The 17,305-nt window shown below is 41.4% G+C and overlaps 1 protein-coding gene across 4 annotated transcripts in view; it reads right to left on the bottom strand.

The window, feature by feature from the left end:
- FBN2 (fibrillin 2) overlaps positions 1-17,305 on the bottom strand; it is a 265,113-nt gene that overhangs the window by 64,079 nt on the left and 183,729 nt on the right. For all 4 annotated transcript variants that reach the window (XM_050945536.1, XM_050945537.1, XM_050945535.1 and 1 more), the window contains 8 exons: positions 15,891-16,016; positions 14,233-14,355; positions 12,922-13,044; positions 8,368-8,529; positions 7,182-7,250; positions 5,992-6,117; positions 4,271-4,396; positions 3,060-3,212 (listed from right to left, as the gene is read on the bottom strand). In XM_050945536.1, the coding sequence (XP_050801493.1) occupies positions 3,060-3,212; positions 4,271-4,396; positions 5,992-6,117; positions 7,182-7,250; positions 8,368-8,529; positions 12,922-13,044; positions 14,233-14,355; positions 15,891-16,016 (1,008 nt within the window). The remainder of the gene's footprint in view (positions 1-3,059; positions 3,213-4,270; positions 4,397-5,991; positions 6,118-7,181; positions 7,251-8,367; positions 8,530-12,921; positions 13,045-14,232; positions 14,356-15,890; positions 16,017-17,305) is intronic.

Consider the following 17,305-nt stretch of genomic DNA (forward strand, 5'->3'; position numbering starts at 1 on the left):
TGATGAAAGCATCACTGTATTATGTTAGGATATTCCACCATAAATATGTTGTTGCTTTCTGTGACTGCAACCTAGTATTTCATCTCTCATGCTTGCTTTCATTTCACACATTTGGTTGCTAGAAGAAGAGTACATCTCTTCACTCTTCACACTCTTGCTACTGAAAGGAAGAAAAGAAAGTGTTTCTACTGTCAGTCCCTTTTTGCTCCTTCCTGGCTGCTTGAAGGACAGGGTGTCTCCAAGCGGTTCTGATCCATTTGGATATTCTGTCCTCTGCCACGTGGTAGACAAGGCAGAGCAAAAGGACCACTTGCGTTATATGGACTCCACTAAAGATGCATCTAGCACTACAACTGCAGGTTGAGTATCACTGATTTAGGGGCAAAACCAGTGACATAATAAAAGGCATCTTTTGCTATACAAGTGATTATTTTTATCCCAGTACATTATGAGACCTCTGCTTGATTGCTGAATGTCCGCATTTATTTATGAATTCCATGAAATACTATAGGTTTGATAATTTTCCTGCTGGTGTTCATAGAATATCAGGGTTGGAAGGGACCTCAGGAGGTCATCTAGTCCAACCCCCTGCTCAAAGCAGGACCAATTCTCAACTAAATCATCCCAGCCAGGGCTTTGTCAAGCCCGACCTTAAAAACCTCTAAGGAAGGAGATTTCACCACCTCCCTAGGTAACCCATTCCAGTGCTTCACCATCTCCTAGTGAAAAAGTTTTTCCTAATATCCAACCTAAACCTCCCCCACATTTTTCCACATCCTTCTTGCAGTGTGGGGCCCAAAACTGGACACAGTACTCCAGATGAGGCCTCACCAACGTCGAACAGAGGGGAATGATCATGTTCCTTGATCTGCTGGCAATGCTCCTACTTATACAGCCCAAAATGCCGTTAGCTTTCTTGGCAACAAGGGCACACTGTTGACTCATATCCAGCTTCTCGTCCACTGTAACCCCTAGGTCCTTTTCTGCAGAACTCCTTCCTAGCCATTCGGTCCCTAGTCTGTAACAGTGAATGAGATTCTTCCGTCCTAAGTGCAGGACTCTGCCCTTGTCCCTGTTGAACCTCATCAGGTTTCTTTTGGCCCAGTCCTCCAATTTGTCTAGGTCCCTCTGTATCCTATCCCTACCCTCCAGTGTATCTACCACTCCTCCCAGTTTAGTGTCATCTGCAAATGAGAGTGCAGTTCACGCCATCCTCCAGATCATTAATGAAGATATTGAACAAAACCGGCCCCAGGACCAACCCTTGGGGCACTCCGCTTGAAAACGGCTGCCAACTAGACATGGAGCCGTTGATCACTACCTGTTGTAATCCAGGAAGTCATTCTTTCTTCATTTTGAGCTTCAGAAAAAAGTGAGATGCAAAAAAACATTCAATTGCAGTTTTCCTGAAATCCCAGACATTGGGATGAAAAAAGGTATTCTGCTGGGGGTTTATCATGTTGACAAATGCACTATGGTCTTTCTATTTGATTACTAATTTTGCAGGGTGCTGAGAAAATAATATCAGATAATACACAGAGCAGACAGATGACCAAGGCCCCCTTGTTCATGCACATTAGGCATAGGTTATGCAGCTCCCAGATTTATGTGGTAAGGCTCTGCATAGCAGAGAGCCCTCCATCCTACTACCCTCTCTCCCATTCGCAGACATCTCACTGTTAGCTTGTGACCACAATATGGCTCTAAGCTCCTCTCCTTCCAAAGGGAACATGCAACAGCAGCTGACAGAGTTTACAGACTGTCAGATCTAGGATGATGGGTGAATGCCTTAAAAGTGGGTTGCACTCAACAAACTGTTAAAATGAAAACCAAGTAGGTGGAGGAGCTTGCATTATGGCATTCCTAAGCTCTGCTAGAGCTGAGTCTGTGCTCTGGTGGAGACAGGAATACCATAGGGCTGGCACACTCCCAGCTGCAGAGTCTCTAAGTTAGACAGGAGAGGAGACAGCATGCCTCAGCCCCACAGCAAACTTGCTCTGCCACTATTTTGACAGTCTACAAGAGTGTCCCTCACTTGTGGACCTTAGCAGTTCCACAGCTGGAGAAGGTGCCAGTCTTGCTGAGGTCTGCTACTCCACTGGAGCAGGGACTCTGCTTTTGCAGCACCTCTTCCAAAAATCACTGTATTGTCTGCATCTTGAGCCACCTCAGTCACTGCCTGACCATCTCTCTCTTCCAAGCCTTCTGGGTGGTAATTTATGCAGCAGCTTTACAAGTGAGAATTCTGCAGCTATCTACATTGCAGCGTAAATGCATGGAAAAAGGCACTGCCCATGACACGCCTTTTGGCATGTATCTTGTGGCTTTTTATATTATAATCTGTTATACACACATATTTTAATTTCAATTATAGTTAGATTTATGTCCATAAAAGCACCTACACAAGGCTCTAAGTGCTTTGGCAATTATTAAGAATACAATTCATCCAAAAATTAACAAATCCAAAGCACAGTGCTCCATTCTACATAAAACACAAACTTGTGTGGTCTTAGACCTCGGGCCAGATTCACTCTGCCAATGATGGGGGATGCAATCAACACCTTCCTGCTCCCTTGGGGACAACTCACCCAAGGAAGGTCAGATACTAGTGTTGCTGCCTGCCCTCACTCCCACTTGCAGCCAACAGGAACATCGTTAATTCCTGTCATGTGCTCTCTAAGCACCTCCCTGGAAGAGGCTTCAGACAGGTGAATGGAGTTGTCATATCATCCAGCTGTCTTGGCTACATCCACCACTGCTCAATATTTGGGCAACACTGGCTGCCTTTAGGTCAGAGGAAAGGTTGCAGCTTCTTTGTGCCAACACCATTACTGTACCATGTCAGACTTTCAACCATGGGGATCATGATGGCAGATGCCTGAACTCAGTCTAGCCCATGAAGATTAAGCACTGTTGGTGGCAGCTAACATAAACAGCATCACTGTGCATTCCCTTTGGACAATGGCATAATCTTGACTGAAACTCACACTAACTGATACAGAGAGGGAGCTAAGATGATGTGGAAGTTAATGTAACAGGATTGTTATGGGAAGTCTTACCTGTTCCTGGGGTTGGACATGGCTCACAAGGCTTGTTCCAGGCTTTGCCAACATTGTACGTGCAGCAGCACATCCTCTTGGTCACATTGAAGGGCAGTTCATTCTCACAGGAGGTTCCATTGTAGCTTCTATAGCAAAAGCTCTTTCTCATATCTACATGGGAAAACACTCAGAGTTACAAGGTAACTGCAACAGGGTGGCTATCCCCTTAAGGGCTGGAGCCAGCCAGCCCTGATTACAGAATGAGGTACACCTAGATTGAACCAGGCAATTCCCTATAAAGGGCAGCAGGTGACTGCAATTAAGGGAGAAGTTCAGGAATCTGTGGCAGTCTCTCCAGGAGTGAGGAAAGGCTCCTTCAGGGAAGACTCGAAACCAAGCGAGTTGCCTCAGGCAGGGAGGCCTGGGAGGAGAAAGAGAAACCTTGTCTTGGATGGGTTTATGAATTGACTTGGTTTGGGATTTTGAGTTTTAGTTTGTTTATATTTATTTGAAATATGCAATCCGGTCAAGCCAAGCCACAGCGTTCTTATCAATGAGGTTCAAGGCATGAAGACCTCCAGGAAGTTGAGTCATTGTGCAGCCCTCAACTATTTGGTGTCATGGCTTGTGGCTGCCCACATTGACATAGTGGACTGTCTCTAAAACGCCACAGAAATTCTGCTGCAATCACAAATTCCATGTTTGGAACGAAGCTGGTTCAGAAGGCTCTATTGCCTTCATGGTAAATCAAACCTGGGTTGACGATGGGTGGGGTCCAAGACAAGATAATTATTTGTCACTTTCTCTGCAGACCATGAAGTTCACCACACAGCCTCTACAGTAAAATTTTATATATATATAAAAACCCAGGCCCCAAGGAGGGGTATTTTTGACCAAGACAAAACCTGAGAGAAGTTTTTTTTGAATATTCCAAAAGGGGAAAATAAGGCAGGCTGCCTTTGGATGACCCTAGGCCATGAGGGGGTGCATCAGAAGCTGCTGGCACATTGCAGTAACCATCAAAGTAGTTCAACTGAAAGTCAAATCCTTTCAACTACTGACCTAGCCACTGTGATTCATGAATTCTGACTCAGAGTGACCCTGAGACTGCAAGCAACATACATTTAAAAACAAACAAACAACCCCCCCAACTTTTTCTATAGATTAAATCACCTTAATCAAAACAGCTCTGATCACTACAGCATGCCAGGTAAACAAGTTTTACATACCCATGCAATTGTGTCCTCCATTCACCTGCATGTATTCAGGAGGACAGATGCAGGTGTAGTTCCCCAGAGTGTTGTAGCAGGTCCCAGGGCCACAGACACCAGGATGTGCAACACACTCATCAATATCTAGAGAAAACAAATGAAAAAGTACAGTTCACAAAGAGACAAGAGGAACTAGCCCAAATAAATAATTATAAGGAATAAGTCCATATTAAACTACTCCAACATGGCAAAGAAGAAATAGTTACAAAACAGAGGGTGCATTGCTCAGCTTTGATTTAAACAGGCTTTAGTGACAGCACTTGAAATGTATTATTGTTCTACTGTATGTTTGATTTCCTCCAATCCCTGAAGCGGAAGACAGCACTTGTCAAGTGGGAGACAATTAAAAGTTTATTGGATTCATATACTCCAGGGAGGAATGTTCCTTGCTATGCTGCCCTCACAAGCCCCGGCTAGCCCACTATTTCCACACCCCACCACCTCCCATCATGGACTAACTAAAAAGTGCTCACTTCCTACAGTCCTTGGGAAGTGCACTGGAGATGTAAGTGTGGGGTGTGGGAGGAGGAGACTGGAGGGACATTGAAGCAGCAGAGCAGAGGGCAGTGTAAAAGGGGGACATGAAGGGTTCTGGCAGAGTAGGGAACAGTGACAGAAAATGAAGGGGAGCATAGGACTAGATTAACATGGGATTATGTGGCAGCAGAGTGTGGGAGGGCAATAAGGCAATAGAACTATTGATATTTCACTCTTCCTATAGACTTAAGAAAGTAGTCTGGAGCCCCTTTCTAAGTCTTAATGTCCACCAGCACCTTGAAAACATTGAGACACATGCTGAAGACATCCCATCCCCTTACAAGCCTTGGACATCTTGTTAAGGCCCTAAAAACTCCCTCAACCTCAGCGATCCTTCTTAGACTCGCCACACTTGATAAGCATAAATAGATGTTGATCTGCCTCACAAACCTAAATATCTTAGTTGGGTGAGGAATAACAATCCTGTTTACACTTGTCAGAATGAATGAGATTCCTAGTATTTGCAGAGGTAGGAGGTGGATTTGGGATGAGGGGGGTAACTACAAAAAGTCACCATGGAGGTGATGGGCCTGAGATAAGCCACATAAGGCTTCTGGAGGGGAGGTAGGCCAAGAGTTTCTTAAGGTCTAGAGAGTCTGATGGGGCCTGACAAGCTCCCTACACAGCTTGCAGGGATGGGATATGGGGAATCTACAATATTCCTCATATGATTTGTCTAGGTTTGATGCACGTACTCAGAAGGAGTCTTACTCTTGTACACCTCCTAACACCTGCAGTAAAGGGGTAATGGATCTAAGGATGAAGAGGAGCAAGGGAGCATCACACAGGGTCTAGATGAGGTGTTTCCAATTCTCAGATCAACCCTAGCATTAACTCCCCCAAACATCCCACTTCACAGAAATACAATAAGGAAACATCACAAGGTGAAGCTTGTAAAGTTGCACACACAGTACCACAAACGTTGTATGTTCGTGTTTACAATTGAGAGACAATATATTAGGGAATCATAATAGCTAAGAAGATTACCCTTACACTCTGTATGGAAAATGAATCTGCAATCAACTACTCTCTATGTATGAAATATTCTGCATCAGGAGAAAACAAACTCTGAAAGACTAAAATATTTGCAAATATGCAAACAAGTGTGTATTGGTGTGGGACAAGGTACTGCAGAATTTCACCTTCACAGATCCGTGTTTCTTCACTGAGGTAGTAGCCTTGTGGACATTCACACTGGAAGCTGCCAAAAGTATTGATGCAGTTTCCACCTTGACAAAGACCTGGCAACTCCTGGCATTCATCGATATCTGCAAAGAGAGAAAAGGCCATATTCTTACTCTGAAATGTAAAGAAACAAGAGATCGTCATCATTCCATTTGAATGTTATCAGCTAGTAACTATCAGAGGGGTAGCCGTGTTAGTCTGGATCTGTAAAAGCAGCAAAGAATCCTGTGGCACCTTATAGACTAACAGACGTTTTGGAGCACGAGCTTTCGTGGGTGAATACTCACTTCGTCAGATGCATGAAGTGGAAATTTCCAGGGGCAGGTATATATATGCAGGCAAGCTAGAGATAATGAGGTTAGTTCAATCAGGCAGGATGGGGCCCTGTTCTAGCAGTTGAGGTGTGAAAACCAAGGGAGGAGAAACTGGTTTTGTAGTTGGGAAGCCATTCACAGTCTTTGTTTAATCCTGAGCTGATGGTGTCAAATTTGCAGATGAACTGAAGCTCAGCAGTTTCTCTTTGAAGTCTGGTCCTGAAGTTTTTTTGCTGCAGGATGGCCACCTTAAGGTCTGCTATAGTGTGGCCAGGGAGGTTGAAGTGTTCTCCTACAGGTTTTTGTATACTGCCATTCCTAATATCTGATTTGTGTCCGTTTATCCTTTTTCGTAGCGACTGTCCAGTTTGGCCAATGTACATAGCAGAGGGACATTGCTGGCATATATTACATTGGTGGACGTGCAGGTGAATGAACCAGTGATGGTATGGCTGATCTGGTTAGGTCCTGTGATGGTGTCCCTGGTGTAGATATGTGGGCAGAGTTGGCATCAAGGTTTGTTGCATGGATTGGTTCCTGAGCTAGAGTTCCTATGGTGCGGTGTGCAGTTACTGGTGAGAATATGTTTCAGGTTGGCAGGTTGCCTGTGGGCGAGGACTGGCCTGCCACCCAAGGCCTGTGAAAGTGTGGGATTGTTGTCCAGGATGCATCAGTTTGAACTGGCCACTCTAGTATTATTGACGTTAGTAAGTGGTTTTCAGATGCAATGAATGTGAACATTTTGTCAGTGATCCTCCTGTTGTACAAACTTTTGAAAATGTCGCCTTTTGTAAAGTAGCAACCATAACAGCCATTATTCAGGATGAACTCACCTTCTAAGATAATAGTGATGGGATTTGGTCTGAATCCCTCGCCCCCTGGACACAGAGTATTATATTCCGCTGGGGGGGGGAAAAAAAGGCTATTACTTATTCGTAGAATAAAACACTGGTATTAAGGATTTTTTAAATAATTTATAATTTCATTGGTATTTTAATGCCATTATTATTTCTTATTTGTATTACAATAGCACCAAGAAGCCCCAGTCAGAGACAAACATGGTCCCTGCCCGTTGTCGCTTAACTTGTTTTAACCTAACAGCATCCTGAACTGCAACAACATACACACTACAAATAGTCACTGGACTAATCACAGCACATAAAGTCAAGGAAGTACATAGACTTTGCAGGATGGAAGCCTAAGATAACACTGGTAACCATGTACATATGAGGCCTTAACCTGTAAGCTCCTGCAAAGCAGGGACTGTGTCTTCTTTGCATAATGCCTAGTATAAAGTGGCTCCCATCTTAACTAGGGCCTAGAAATTATTATTACTGTACAACAGAGATGAGTATTTGTTAAAATTAGACTGTACAGTATTATAACTTAATAATAAAAACAATAATGCTTCATACTTACATTGCACTGTTCATACCTAAAACTTGAGTGCTTTGAAAGGTAAGTATCAATAGGCAAAATTACTGAGACACTTCGGAAAATTTTATCCAGTGATGCTCACTTTCATAAAGCACTTGGTGTTTTCTGGATAAGAAGCATGATGGTTAAGTAACAACCATTATTACTTGTATTCCTCACCTGCAAAAATGCAGTTAATAGATACGATTTAAAAGCACCTAAGTGTGAAAGTTACTTAGGCACGTTTGAAACTTTTATCCATTATTCCTATTTTTGAAAGGGAAAATGAGGCACGGAAAAGTGAAATGATTTGCCAAAGGTCACCCTTGATTTTGGTCCCATTGACCTCACTGATGCAGGAACAGGCACTGAGGCAGAGTTGGGAACAAAACTCAGGCCTCTTGATTCTGAGGTCCGTGGCCTATGCGTCACCTTTGAGAATAAGATGGAGACCTTCTTCAACAATAAGACTGTTAGAGAATAAGCTTATGAGTAATTTGCCAGATATATTTTCATAGTCTGTTTATGGTCATACGCTAAATGTTTATAAGTACTTTTTCATATTTGCACCTTTTGTAAGAATTTTTTTAAAAAAATGCTTACTGCTGTTTACAGGGGGACAAGTCTCACAGGGGATCCCCCAGGCCTTCCCCAAAGAGCAGCAGCATGAGGAGCGACTGACTCCAACGCCAATTTCAGTGTTGCAGGATAGGCTCCCATCCCCTCGGGGTCCATACTTCAGGTAACAATTGCCAACACGATTATCTACATGTAAAAACACATTAAACTATAGTTGCACTTTCCAGCCTAGATGAAGGAACGATCAGACAATCATATTAATACTTGCTACTGATGGCTGGCAGGCCCAGGCTACAGTATCCTTCTGAGTTACTGGTAAGGTAAAAAAACTAACACACATTAATATTCAGGGTTATCAAGAGAAATGACACGGTGAGGGTCAACAAAGCTGCTTCTTCTTAAAGTATTTAGGGACCAGTTAAAGTGTTTGCATGTTTTCAAAGTTCACAGCATATACTGGCATAGCACTTTTACTATTCCCAGTATTTTAATATGGGGAATGGAAAATTTCTTACCATAGTTTTCTTTTTGTTAGTAGCTCCTCCCCCTTATGCTCCATGAATGGCAATGATTATTCTCTGTGGAATTCAGAGGAGGGCCAGTGTTGCTCCTGGGGGCGGGAATACAGGACACAACCTCAAGCCACCAGAAGAGTGCTTCAAACTCATTAGAAACTCTTCAACAAATGGTTATTGGCAGTAAGACAATAATCTGAAACTGCATAAAATAACTTTAAGGGAATTTTGTGTATTAGCAGTGTTCCTTTAGACTTAAAAAAAAAGTTACAAACTATAGCTTGGCCATTAAAATCACTAGGGTTGGTAGAATGAGGAAGGAAACTGCTAACAGAAAGAAAATTATGGTAAGGAATTTTCCATTCTGCTGCATAGATTCTCCCCTCATTCTTCACTAAGAGGAAATAGCAAGTAGTGAATCAGAGTAGGGAAGGAACCAGCCCATGAAGCACTTTACCACTAAAGGATTACACTACAGAGAAATAGAAACCCACTTTGTAGTAGTTGGTAAATGCATTGTATGAGGATCATAATGCTGCTCTGCAATTTATCTATGATAAGGCTGAGACTCTTCTTCTTTGTGTTACCGCTAGAGACCTTGCAGATGGAGTCTTGATTGTCTCATGGAACAGTTTCCCAGATGTCTAAATAAATGAATGAATTTTCTAGTTGAGAACTGTCTAAACACCAAAACTGTATCAATTACCCTAAGGCCTGGTCTACACTGGGAGTGTGGGAGGGAAGTCGAAAAAGATATGCACCTTCAGCTACGGGAATAGCATAGCTGAAGTCAACATATCTTATTTCAACTTATCTCCTGCCCTCATGGCATGGGATCAATGGCCGCGGCTCCCCCGTCAACTCTACTTCCGCCTCTCACCCTGGTGGAGTTCCAGAGTCGGCAGGAGTGCGTTCGGAGATTGATTTATCACATCCAGACGAGAGGTGATAAATCAATCCCCAATAGATAGATCGCTACTTGCCAATCTGGTGGGTAGCGTGGACACCTTAACAGATAATTCCTGTTGAATTACACTTCATTTTTAGTACTTAAAATTTCAATCAGAGATGATCTCAGCATCTCAGGATGAAGAATGGGCCCGTTTCAATTGCTCTAATCTTCTCTCCAGGTGCTTTGGCTGGCATTATCAAGTCCAAAAATTAGTGCGGATCTAGCAGGATGACCATGGTTCGTTCTTTTCTTATTTTTGGTTTCAGATTACCCTTCACATGACCTGCTTTGCAAAACACAAGACTCTTCTCTGTCAAAGACATTGTTTCCATTGCTTCTGAAAAGAGCTTTGAATTCTGGTTTATCCCTGTTTTTTGTTCATACACATCAATGATGGTATCATTGAAGAGAACTGGAAAGTGGTATCCTTTGAGGAAATTTGTGGACATTGTCAGCACAAACTGTGCATTCAAGAAGGATGATGCTTTCCTTTTCTTGGTGAGGTCCCATAACTTCTGTCATTTGTCTTCCAGTTACACTCCCCATCCTGTAAGGCCTTCTTCCTCAGTGTGAATATATGAGTTCAGAATATAAATTGGGTTAGGTTTCACCATGTCCTCTGGACTCATCTGCCTGTGATGACTTGGGTCAATTTTCTGCTATATACAGGCAGATAGCTTCTGTGTAGCCACTGAGACTGGGAGCATTGCTCTCATATGTACTATGGGATCTTTTGGGGAAAAAAAGCCCTTCTGAAAGGTGAACAATGTCTTCTTCTGATTTTTGCTATCTGCGCTAGTTCCCACAGTTTATGAAAATTTTACAATATATGTTTTATTTAACATGGTAGTTTCAGCCAGCAGTTCCCATTCAGATCCTATGATGTCCTCAAAGATCAAGCGCATGGGAAATGCTGTATCCACCTTTATTTGGAGAGGAAGATATTTTCCCTTAGTTTTGAAAACTCCTTCTTTTTGGTCTGTTTATGGGTATTATCTTGCAGGTTATAATATGACAGTACTTAGGTAGAGAAAGTTCTCCTGAGTGTCCACCTTTAGACTTCACGGTATGAATCATATAGTTCATCCTCCAGGAGACGAGCTTCTGGAGAAGGGAAATGACGAAGGATGATAATGATTATTCTATATTATCAGCAAGTTTCTAATGAACTATTGCTTTTCCACCCCATAGGGCTGTATTTGTTTTAAAAAGTGCTTCCTGAAGTAGCACATTAATCTAAAAACTTTATCCAGGGAAAAGGATTTCTCACTTACCCTTCTGTAATCCTATACAGGTGCAGTTGCATAGGAAATTGAGTTCTTACTTCTGACTTTTGGTTTGGGTACAAACTCCCTGGAGTGAGCAGTCCGGACTTTTGAGGGAGGTCAGGGAGAGATTCATTCCCGCCTTTGAGAGCTAGAGCCCTTGTACCAGAAAAGTGAGGATCTGTGCAATTCCCTGTCTGCTGGTGCCTGAGATAGAGCTTCAAAGAAGTAGCAGACTGCAATCAGAGTTGCTTCTTCTCTTCTCCGCACACAGAGACATGCTGCAGGCTGGGGGAGCGGCAGTGAGTCTGACAGAAAATACTGTGAAAGAGTCTTTGTGCAGGAGAAAAGGCCCAGCAAATGCTTCCTCAGGGTGGAAATGAAAAAGATTTAAACTTCGACTTTTCTCCCATTTGCTCTTTAAAAAGTTACAAGTTAGCTATTCAGTAGGGGGTGCTGGCTTCTATTTTTTTTTTTTTGGAGGGGACTCTGGAGTTATCCCTGAACAGGCTGTCTCAGTCCCCTTCCCATTTGAAATTTTTTCTGGATGAATTCTGGAGCTCTTGCTCAAGTTCCCCATGCCAGAACTGCGGTTCCAGAGGAGGGCTGAGCCCCAAAACACAGATCCAACTCAAGGCCCCATGTTCTGGCAGATTGAGGGTCAGCTGGCAACAGGCATGGCAAGACTCACCCTCAGAAACTTCTGAAAAGCTGCCTGACAGACGCTGCTGGCTGAGGGAGGCCTGAGGGATCCTAGAAGAAATGTTCTGCACCAAAGGACCCAGAAGACTAGAGTCTCAGTGCTCCAGTGAGTACTCAGCTCACGAGCTGGAAAGGGGAACTAGACACTGAAATGAGATTTCAGTGGCTCAAAAAATGAATAAAAATTGAATCTGGGGTTTTCAAAATAACCTCAAGAAGTCAGGCACCCAAATCTGACTGAAATTCAAAAGGAGTTGGGTACCTAAGTTCCTTAGGTACCTTTGAAAATTGCAGCCTGAAACTGTAAAATAAATTGGTTGGGATAAGCTGAGATGCCAACTTGTTCTGCTGCTGGTGGCCTGAGGTGTAGAGTCGAGGTTGGTCCTGGTAACCTGAGCAATGACAGTGAGCCTCTTTGAATTCTACAGGGAAAAGCAGAACGAGGGAAGAGCTGAGCAGCAGAATCCATTCTGACGGAACTTCACATTTCTTTAACAACAGTTTTAATCAGGTTTTTTTGTTTGACTTAGACCAATAGCAAACATCATAATAATTTTTAAATTACTACAGATACGAATGCTTTAAAAAAAAAAAAAAAACAAGACGTCCCCAGAAAGCAAAGTGAAGAGGCTTTTGGTGCATTTCCAATCTGAAAGGTTAAATGATTTTCCCAAGTTCACTCAATAAATCTGTGACACCATTACTGGAAGTCAAGCAATTTAGGTGCTAGTGTAAGTATTGTACACTTCCTCTGAAGTAGATTTTCATCAGCCCCATGAGAACTCTTGGATTTAAAACTCAATTACTAAAATCAGAAATATGGGTCCATCCAGAAAATGGAATCAATAATGCAAACAAACACACACACACTCTGATATATACAGAAAATATATTTTAAGAAAATGGACAATATTTATAGTATTTAAAACTGGTAAATCTATATTTAGGAGCATGGTTTGATATCTAACATGACAGTAACAGATTCATATTTTCTGGATCAAAATCTGCACTGATTGATTTTGAACAAGATGTAAAACAAGGCAAAATTTGGTCCTCTATCTTTAGAAATAATCTAGTATCAGTACAAGAGGCCTCTGGATCCGCTGTCTATGGGTCATACTTACTTGAAATAGTTTTCACTTACCCACACAACCTACTCCAGTTGGGTTCAGCTGGAAATCTGGTGGGCAGTTACACTCATACCTCCCAGGCGTATTCACACAGAGACCATTAACACAGTTAATGGGATCAGCACACTCATCTATATCTAAAATGGGAAAGCTACATTTGTAATCTGTTGATTTAATGGAGGAACAATGTGGGGAACGATGTGAGGGTATGATTCAAATGACAGAGAGAAAAATAAACCTCTTATTTTTAGCTGAAGTTGAAGCAATTACAGCTCATAAAACACTCAGGAACAATTTTTACTGTTGCACATTTAATAGATACATTACTTTTGTCCAGTTCTTAATTTAACCAAAATACCATATAGCCCTACATAGTAGAGCCCTGCATGGGATTTTTTCTATCCTGTTTTTCCCACTTCCAAGCTGTTTCTTGCATTTTTATCCCTTTCCCACCTGCCAAACCTTAGACCCCACAAGAGAGAGAGAGTTTCCCCAAGGCCACTAAACAAAAAACAAACATGGTCAGTTAATATATAAATAGAATTCAGACACAATTTTTACAACTAAAAGAATAAAACAAATCTTGCTTAAACCATGTAAAAATACTTTAACGCCTTATAATAGACATCAAATCTCGTTCTAACCCTCAAGTAAATTTAAGTATTGAAAGTTTTAAAGTGTTTTCCTGCAATTACTGCAGTCTGTTCCCCCGCCCCCACCTAATCACATCTGCAACAAAATACATTTTACCCACTCCTGCTATTATGGACCTGCAGGTTCCCAGGAAGTTGAGATAGCAGCTGCGGCCAGCAAGCTCCCTCCATCCCGAGCCCTGTCATGTATCCCCCCTGCTCTATGGGTGGGGTAAGCGAGGGGGCAGGAGCAGGAGGGAGGGGGATGTGCTGACATTAGCCCCCCACGTCCCCTCCTGCAGAACAAGCAGGAGGCTCCCAGGAGCAGCTCCAAGGCAGAGGGCAGGAGCAGCACATGACAGTGGGGTGAGGGACAGCTGAACTGCCGGCAATTGATAGCCTGCTGGGCAGCTGCCACACAGGAAATTTAGGGGAGCTGATGGGGGGGTGGGGCTGCTGGTCCATCCTGGTTCCAAGCCAGGCTGCAACAGGCTGCTCTTCCTGCAAACAGTGGATAAAGCAGGTGGCTGCTAAACAATATTATCAAGGAGCATTGTGCAACTTTAAATGAACATGTTCTCTAATGATCAGCAATGTAACAACGTTAACCGGGACGACTTTAAGTGAGGAGTTACTGGACATTAAACCACCTCTTTTAAAGACTGGCCACCTTCTGTATAGAATTGGATATACCTGTACAGTTTCCTCCAGTTCTATCCAGTTCATAGCCATCATCGCAGATACAGTGAAACATGCCTGGTAAGTTATTGCAGGTACCAAAAACACAAATGTTCTGGAAGGTGCATTCATCAATATCTGAAGAAATAGAGGAAGAGCAATTAGTTATAGCTAATCATAGTAGTGCCCACTATCTTAAGAACAACTAAAAACACTCAAAGAACACATAAAACACTAACAGAATTTCTGGAAAATCAGATGCACTACTTGTATACTTTAAAAGTTAAACATAGGAATTTTTGAGGAATAGCTTTAAAGACACCACATCATTTATTCCTGTCATATTTGTTATAATAATTTTCAGATATCAAGTGAACGTTCAAGTATTTCTATTTGCCAAGAAAAGTTGTACTATCAGGAATGAATCTCCCGGATTCCAAATGGAAAAGAAAGACTTTAAAATCAAAATACTATTAAATGACTTTTTAGAAATATACAAGAAAAAAAAAAGAAAAGCACATAGTTAAATAAATGCAAATTATAGGGATTGATCATTTGCCATGCTCCTAGTTTGAAGCATGTAGGTAAGCAAGTATATAAGGCTCCCCTTGAAAGAATGCAAAGTACACCAAAAAGAGAGCAGTAGGCTGGCCACTCCCTAGTTCCTGCATTGACATACCCACAGTGTTCCCATCTTTCCAGAGACACTACAGATATGTCTACACAGCAACTAGACACCCACAGCTGGTCTGTGCCAACTGACTCAGGCTCATGGGGCTCAAGCTGCGGGGCTGTTTCATTACTATGTAGACTTCCGGGCTTGGCCTGGAGCATGAGCTCTGGGACCCTCCCAACTCATAAGCTTAAGTTGCTTGGCACAGGCCAGCCGCAAGTGTCTAGTTTTACAGCAGTGAGAAAGTTGATTTATGCACATATATATGGGGGTCTGCATATGCAAAACTGTGTGTACAATTTTAGAGAATGCTTTTAAAAATCTGGCCTTAGATGTCTTTTCAAGAGGTTTACACTTTCCAAGCTGTCATGAGGTTTCTAATAACATTTTTGGGTTTTAAAACAAGATTTAAAAAGTTTTGGAGCATTCAGTACACAGAAATCAGTCTAGAACAGAGTCCTCATATACTTCTGTTATGAATCACTGTCAGCTAAAAGTTATGTCTCAGACAACAGAGTACATATGACAGAGAGAAAGTGGGGAGAAGAAAAATTCCAAAAAGAGAAATTTTAGGATTGTTGTAACTTAAACACAGTAGTGAACAGAACAGTTCAAATTTCCTGTGTACATTTACTAATTAGAGCAGTGATCAGCATAGTTTTTATTTCCTGTATAAATGTATTAAAAAGAACAGTGGTCAGCAGAGTTTTTCCACAAACCATTCCCTAAGACAAAAACAAGAGAAATGATTAAGGAAAACAAACTTGTTGAGCCAAACCTCTACTCCAGGTTTCTTGGCCCAAAACCAGGAAAACTTCATACGAGATGAAAGCTACCTTCACCATAATTCATACAGCAAAATAATCCTTGCTGGAGAAGCATATGAAGCATGTTATGTGTATTCTGCTTCTAGGTTGAGGTTCTTCCAGCACTTCTTGTGGTTTCCTTCACAGCAGCCAATCCAAACTCAGAAAACAAGGTTGAAGTACTGGTAACTTACCTTGGCAAGATTTGCTGTCTGAAGCTGGAGTGAATCCCATTTCACACTCACATCGATATGCACCAGGGACATTCAGGCACTGTCCATTCTCACACAAATTAACATTTTCTGCACACTCATCAATATCTGCGGGAGAAGAAGTAAGCAGCCATTAAATTTCTGTGATGTATTTTATCAAAGTATGATTCTGTTTCTTCCCATTTATCATTCAAATAAATTCTGTTCAACATTTGTTGATATAAAGCAAAGCAGGTACACCATTCAAAGACAGAATATAAAAGAATGTAGAAAAACAAAAGGCAACAACTATTTCCAATATCTTTTCCCCTACTGGGTCTCCATGTACTGACATTTTCATTAACAGATTTTACCATACAGTATCTAATTTTGAACCAATGTAAGTTTTCCAGACCCATTAGTGGCAAGTCTGACAAACAATAAGGTGGATATTTAATTTCTGAAGTCATAAATGTGCATTGTAAAATACAGTGATGAAATATTTCTGAATAAGATTCTTCTAGAGGCAAATTTTCAAAATGAAATCTCTATTTATGCAAATGTAAATTGCCTTTTTCACACAATTTTTAACCCTTTTAACTGTGTGAGCAAATGATACATACACAAACACTATCTGCATATACAAACTGAACGCCAGTGGGGTCTGTGGGCTTAAACTATCATTTCTGTGCATATATCATAGTATGCTAATTTCTGTAGGTGTTCTTTTAACATTTGGCCTTTAAAATTTTACTGTTTTCCTAGCATCATTTAGATTTATAAACATTTCATATATATGGCAATGTTGTTCAAGAATGCAGTCATTGTAACCACCATGAAAAATGAATCAGACAACCCAGACTAAGTATACCCAGATACTAAATCAGACTTATTAGTTCTATTCATTAATGCTTAGCTCTCAAAATTATGAAAACAAAATGTTAAAATACTAGGCTTTAAAACATATGAGAATGACATGGAGAACATTGATTTAAAACCACATATTTATCAACTACAACTACATCTACTACAATTAAAATAATATTTTAATGGTTCTGACCATAATAAACAGAAAGAAGACAGTGTCTATTTAGGATGGAAGTAAATTTGGGTCTATATTTAGGTTAGTTGAAAAGTATAATATGCAGTAACATTACTTTCTAGCCATTATAGCATATTCTAGATGTAGTCACAAAACAGTAATTGAACACAAATCATTGGACGGGAAGGGATTTCAAGAGGTTATCTAGTCCAGTCTCCTACACTCATAGCAGGACAAAATGCATTAGTACTTGAAAGAAAACAGATGTTGCTGCAGGTCTATATTGTGGATGGAAAGGGTGACAAAACTGTAATCAAGCAAATACACAATCTCACCAGTGTTTATATATAAAATCAGGATAATCATCAATATTTCA

This window comes from Gopherus flavomarginatus, chromosome 3, assembly GCF_025201925.1.
Source record: "Gopherus flavomarginatus isolate rGopFla2 chromosome 3, rGopFla2.mat.asm, whole genome shotgun sequence".
NCBI classification, from domain to species: domain Eukaryota; kingdom Metazoa; phylum Chordata; order Testudines; family Testudinidae; genus Gopherus; species Gopherus flavomarginatus.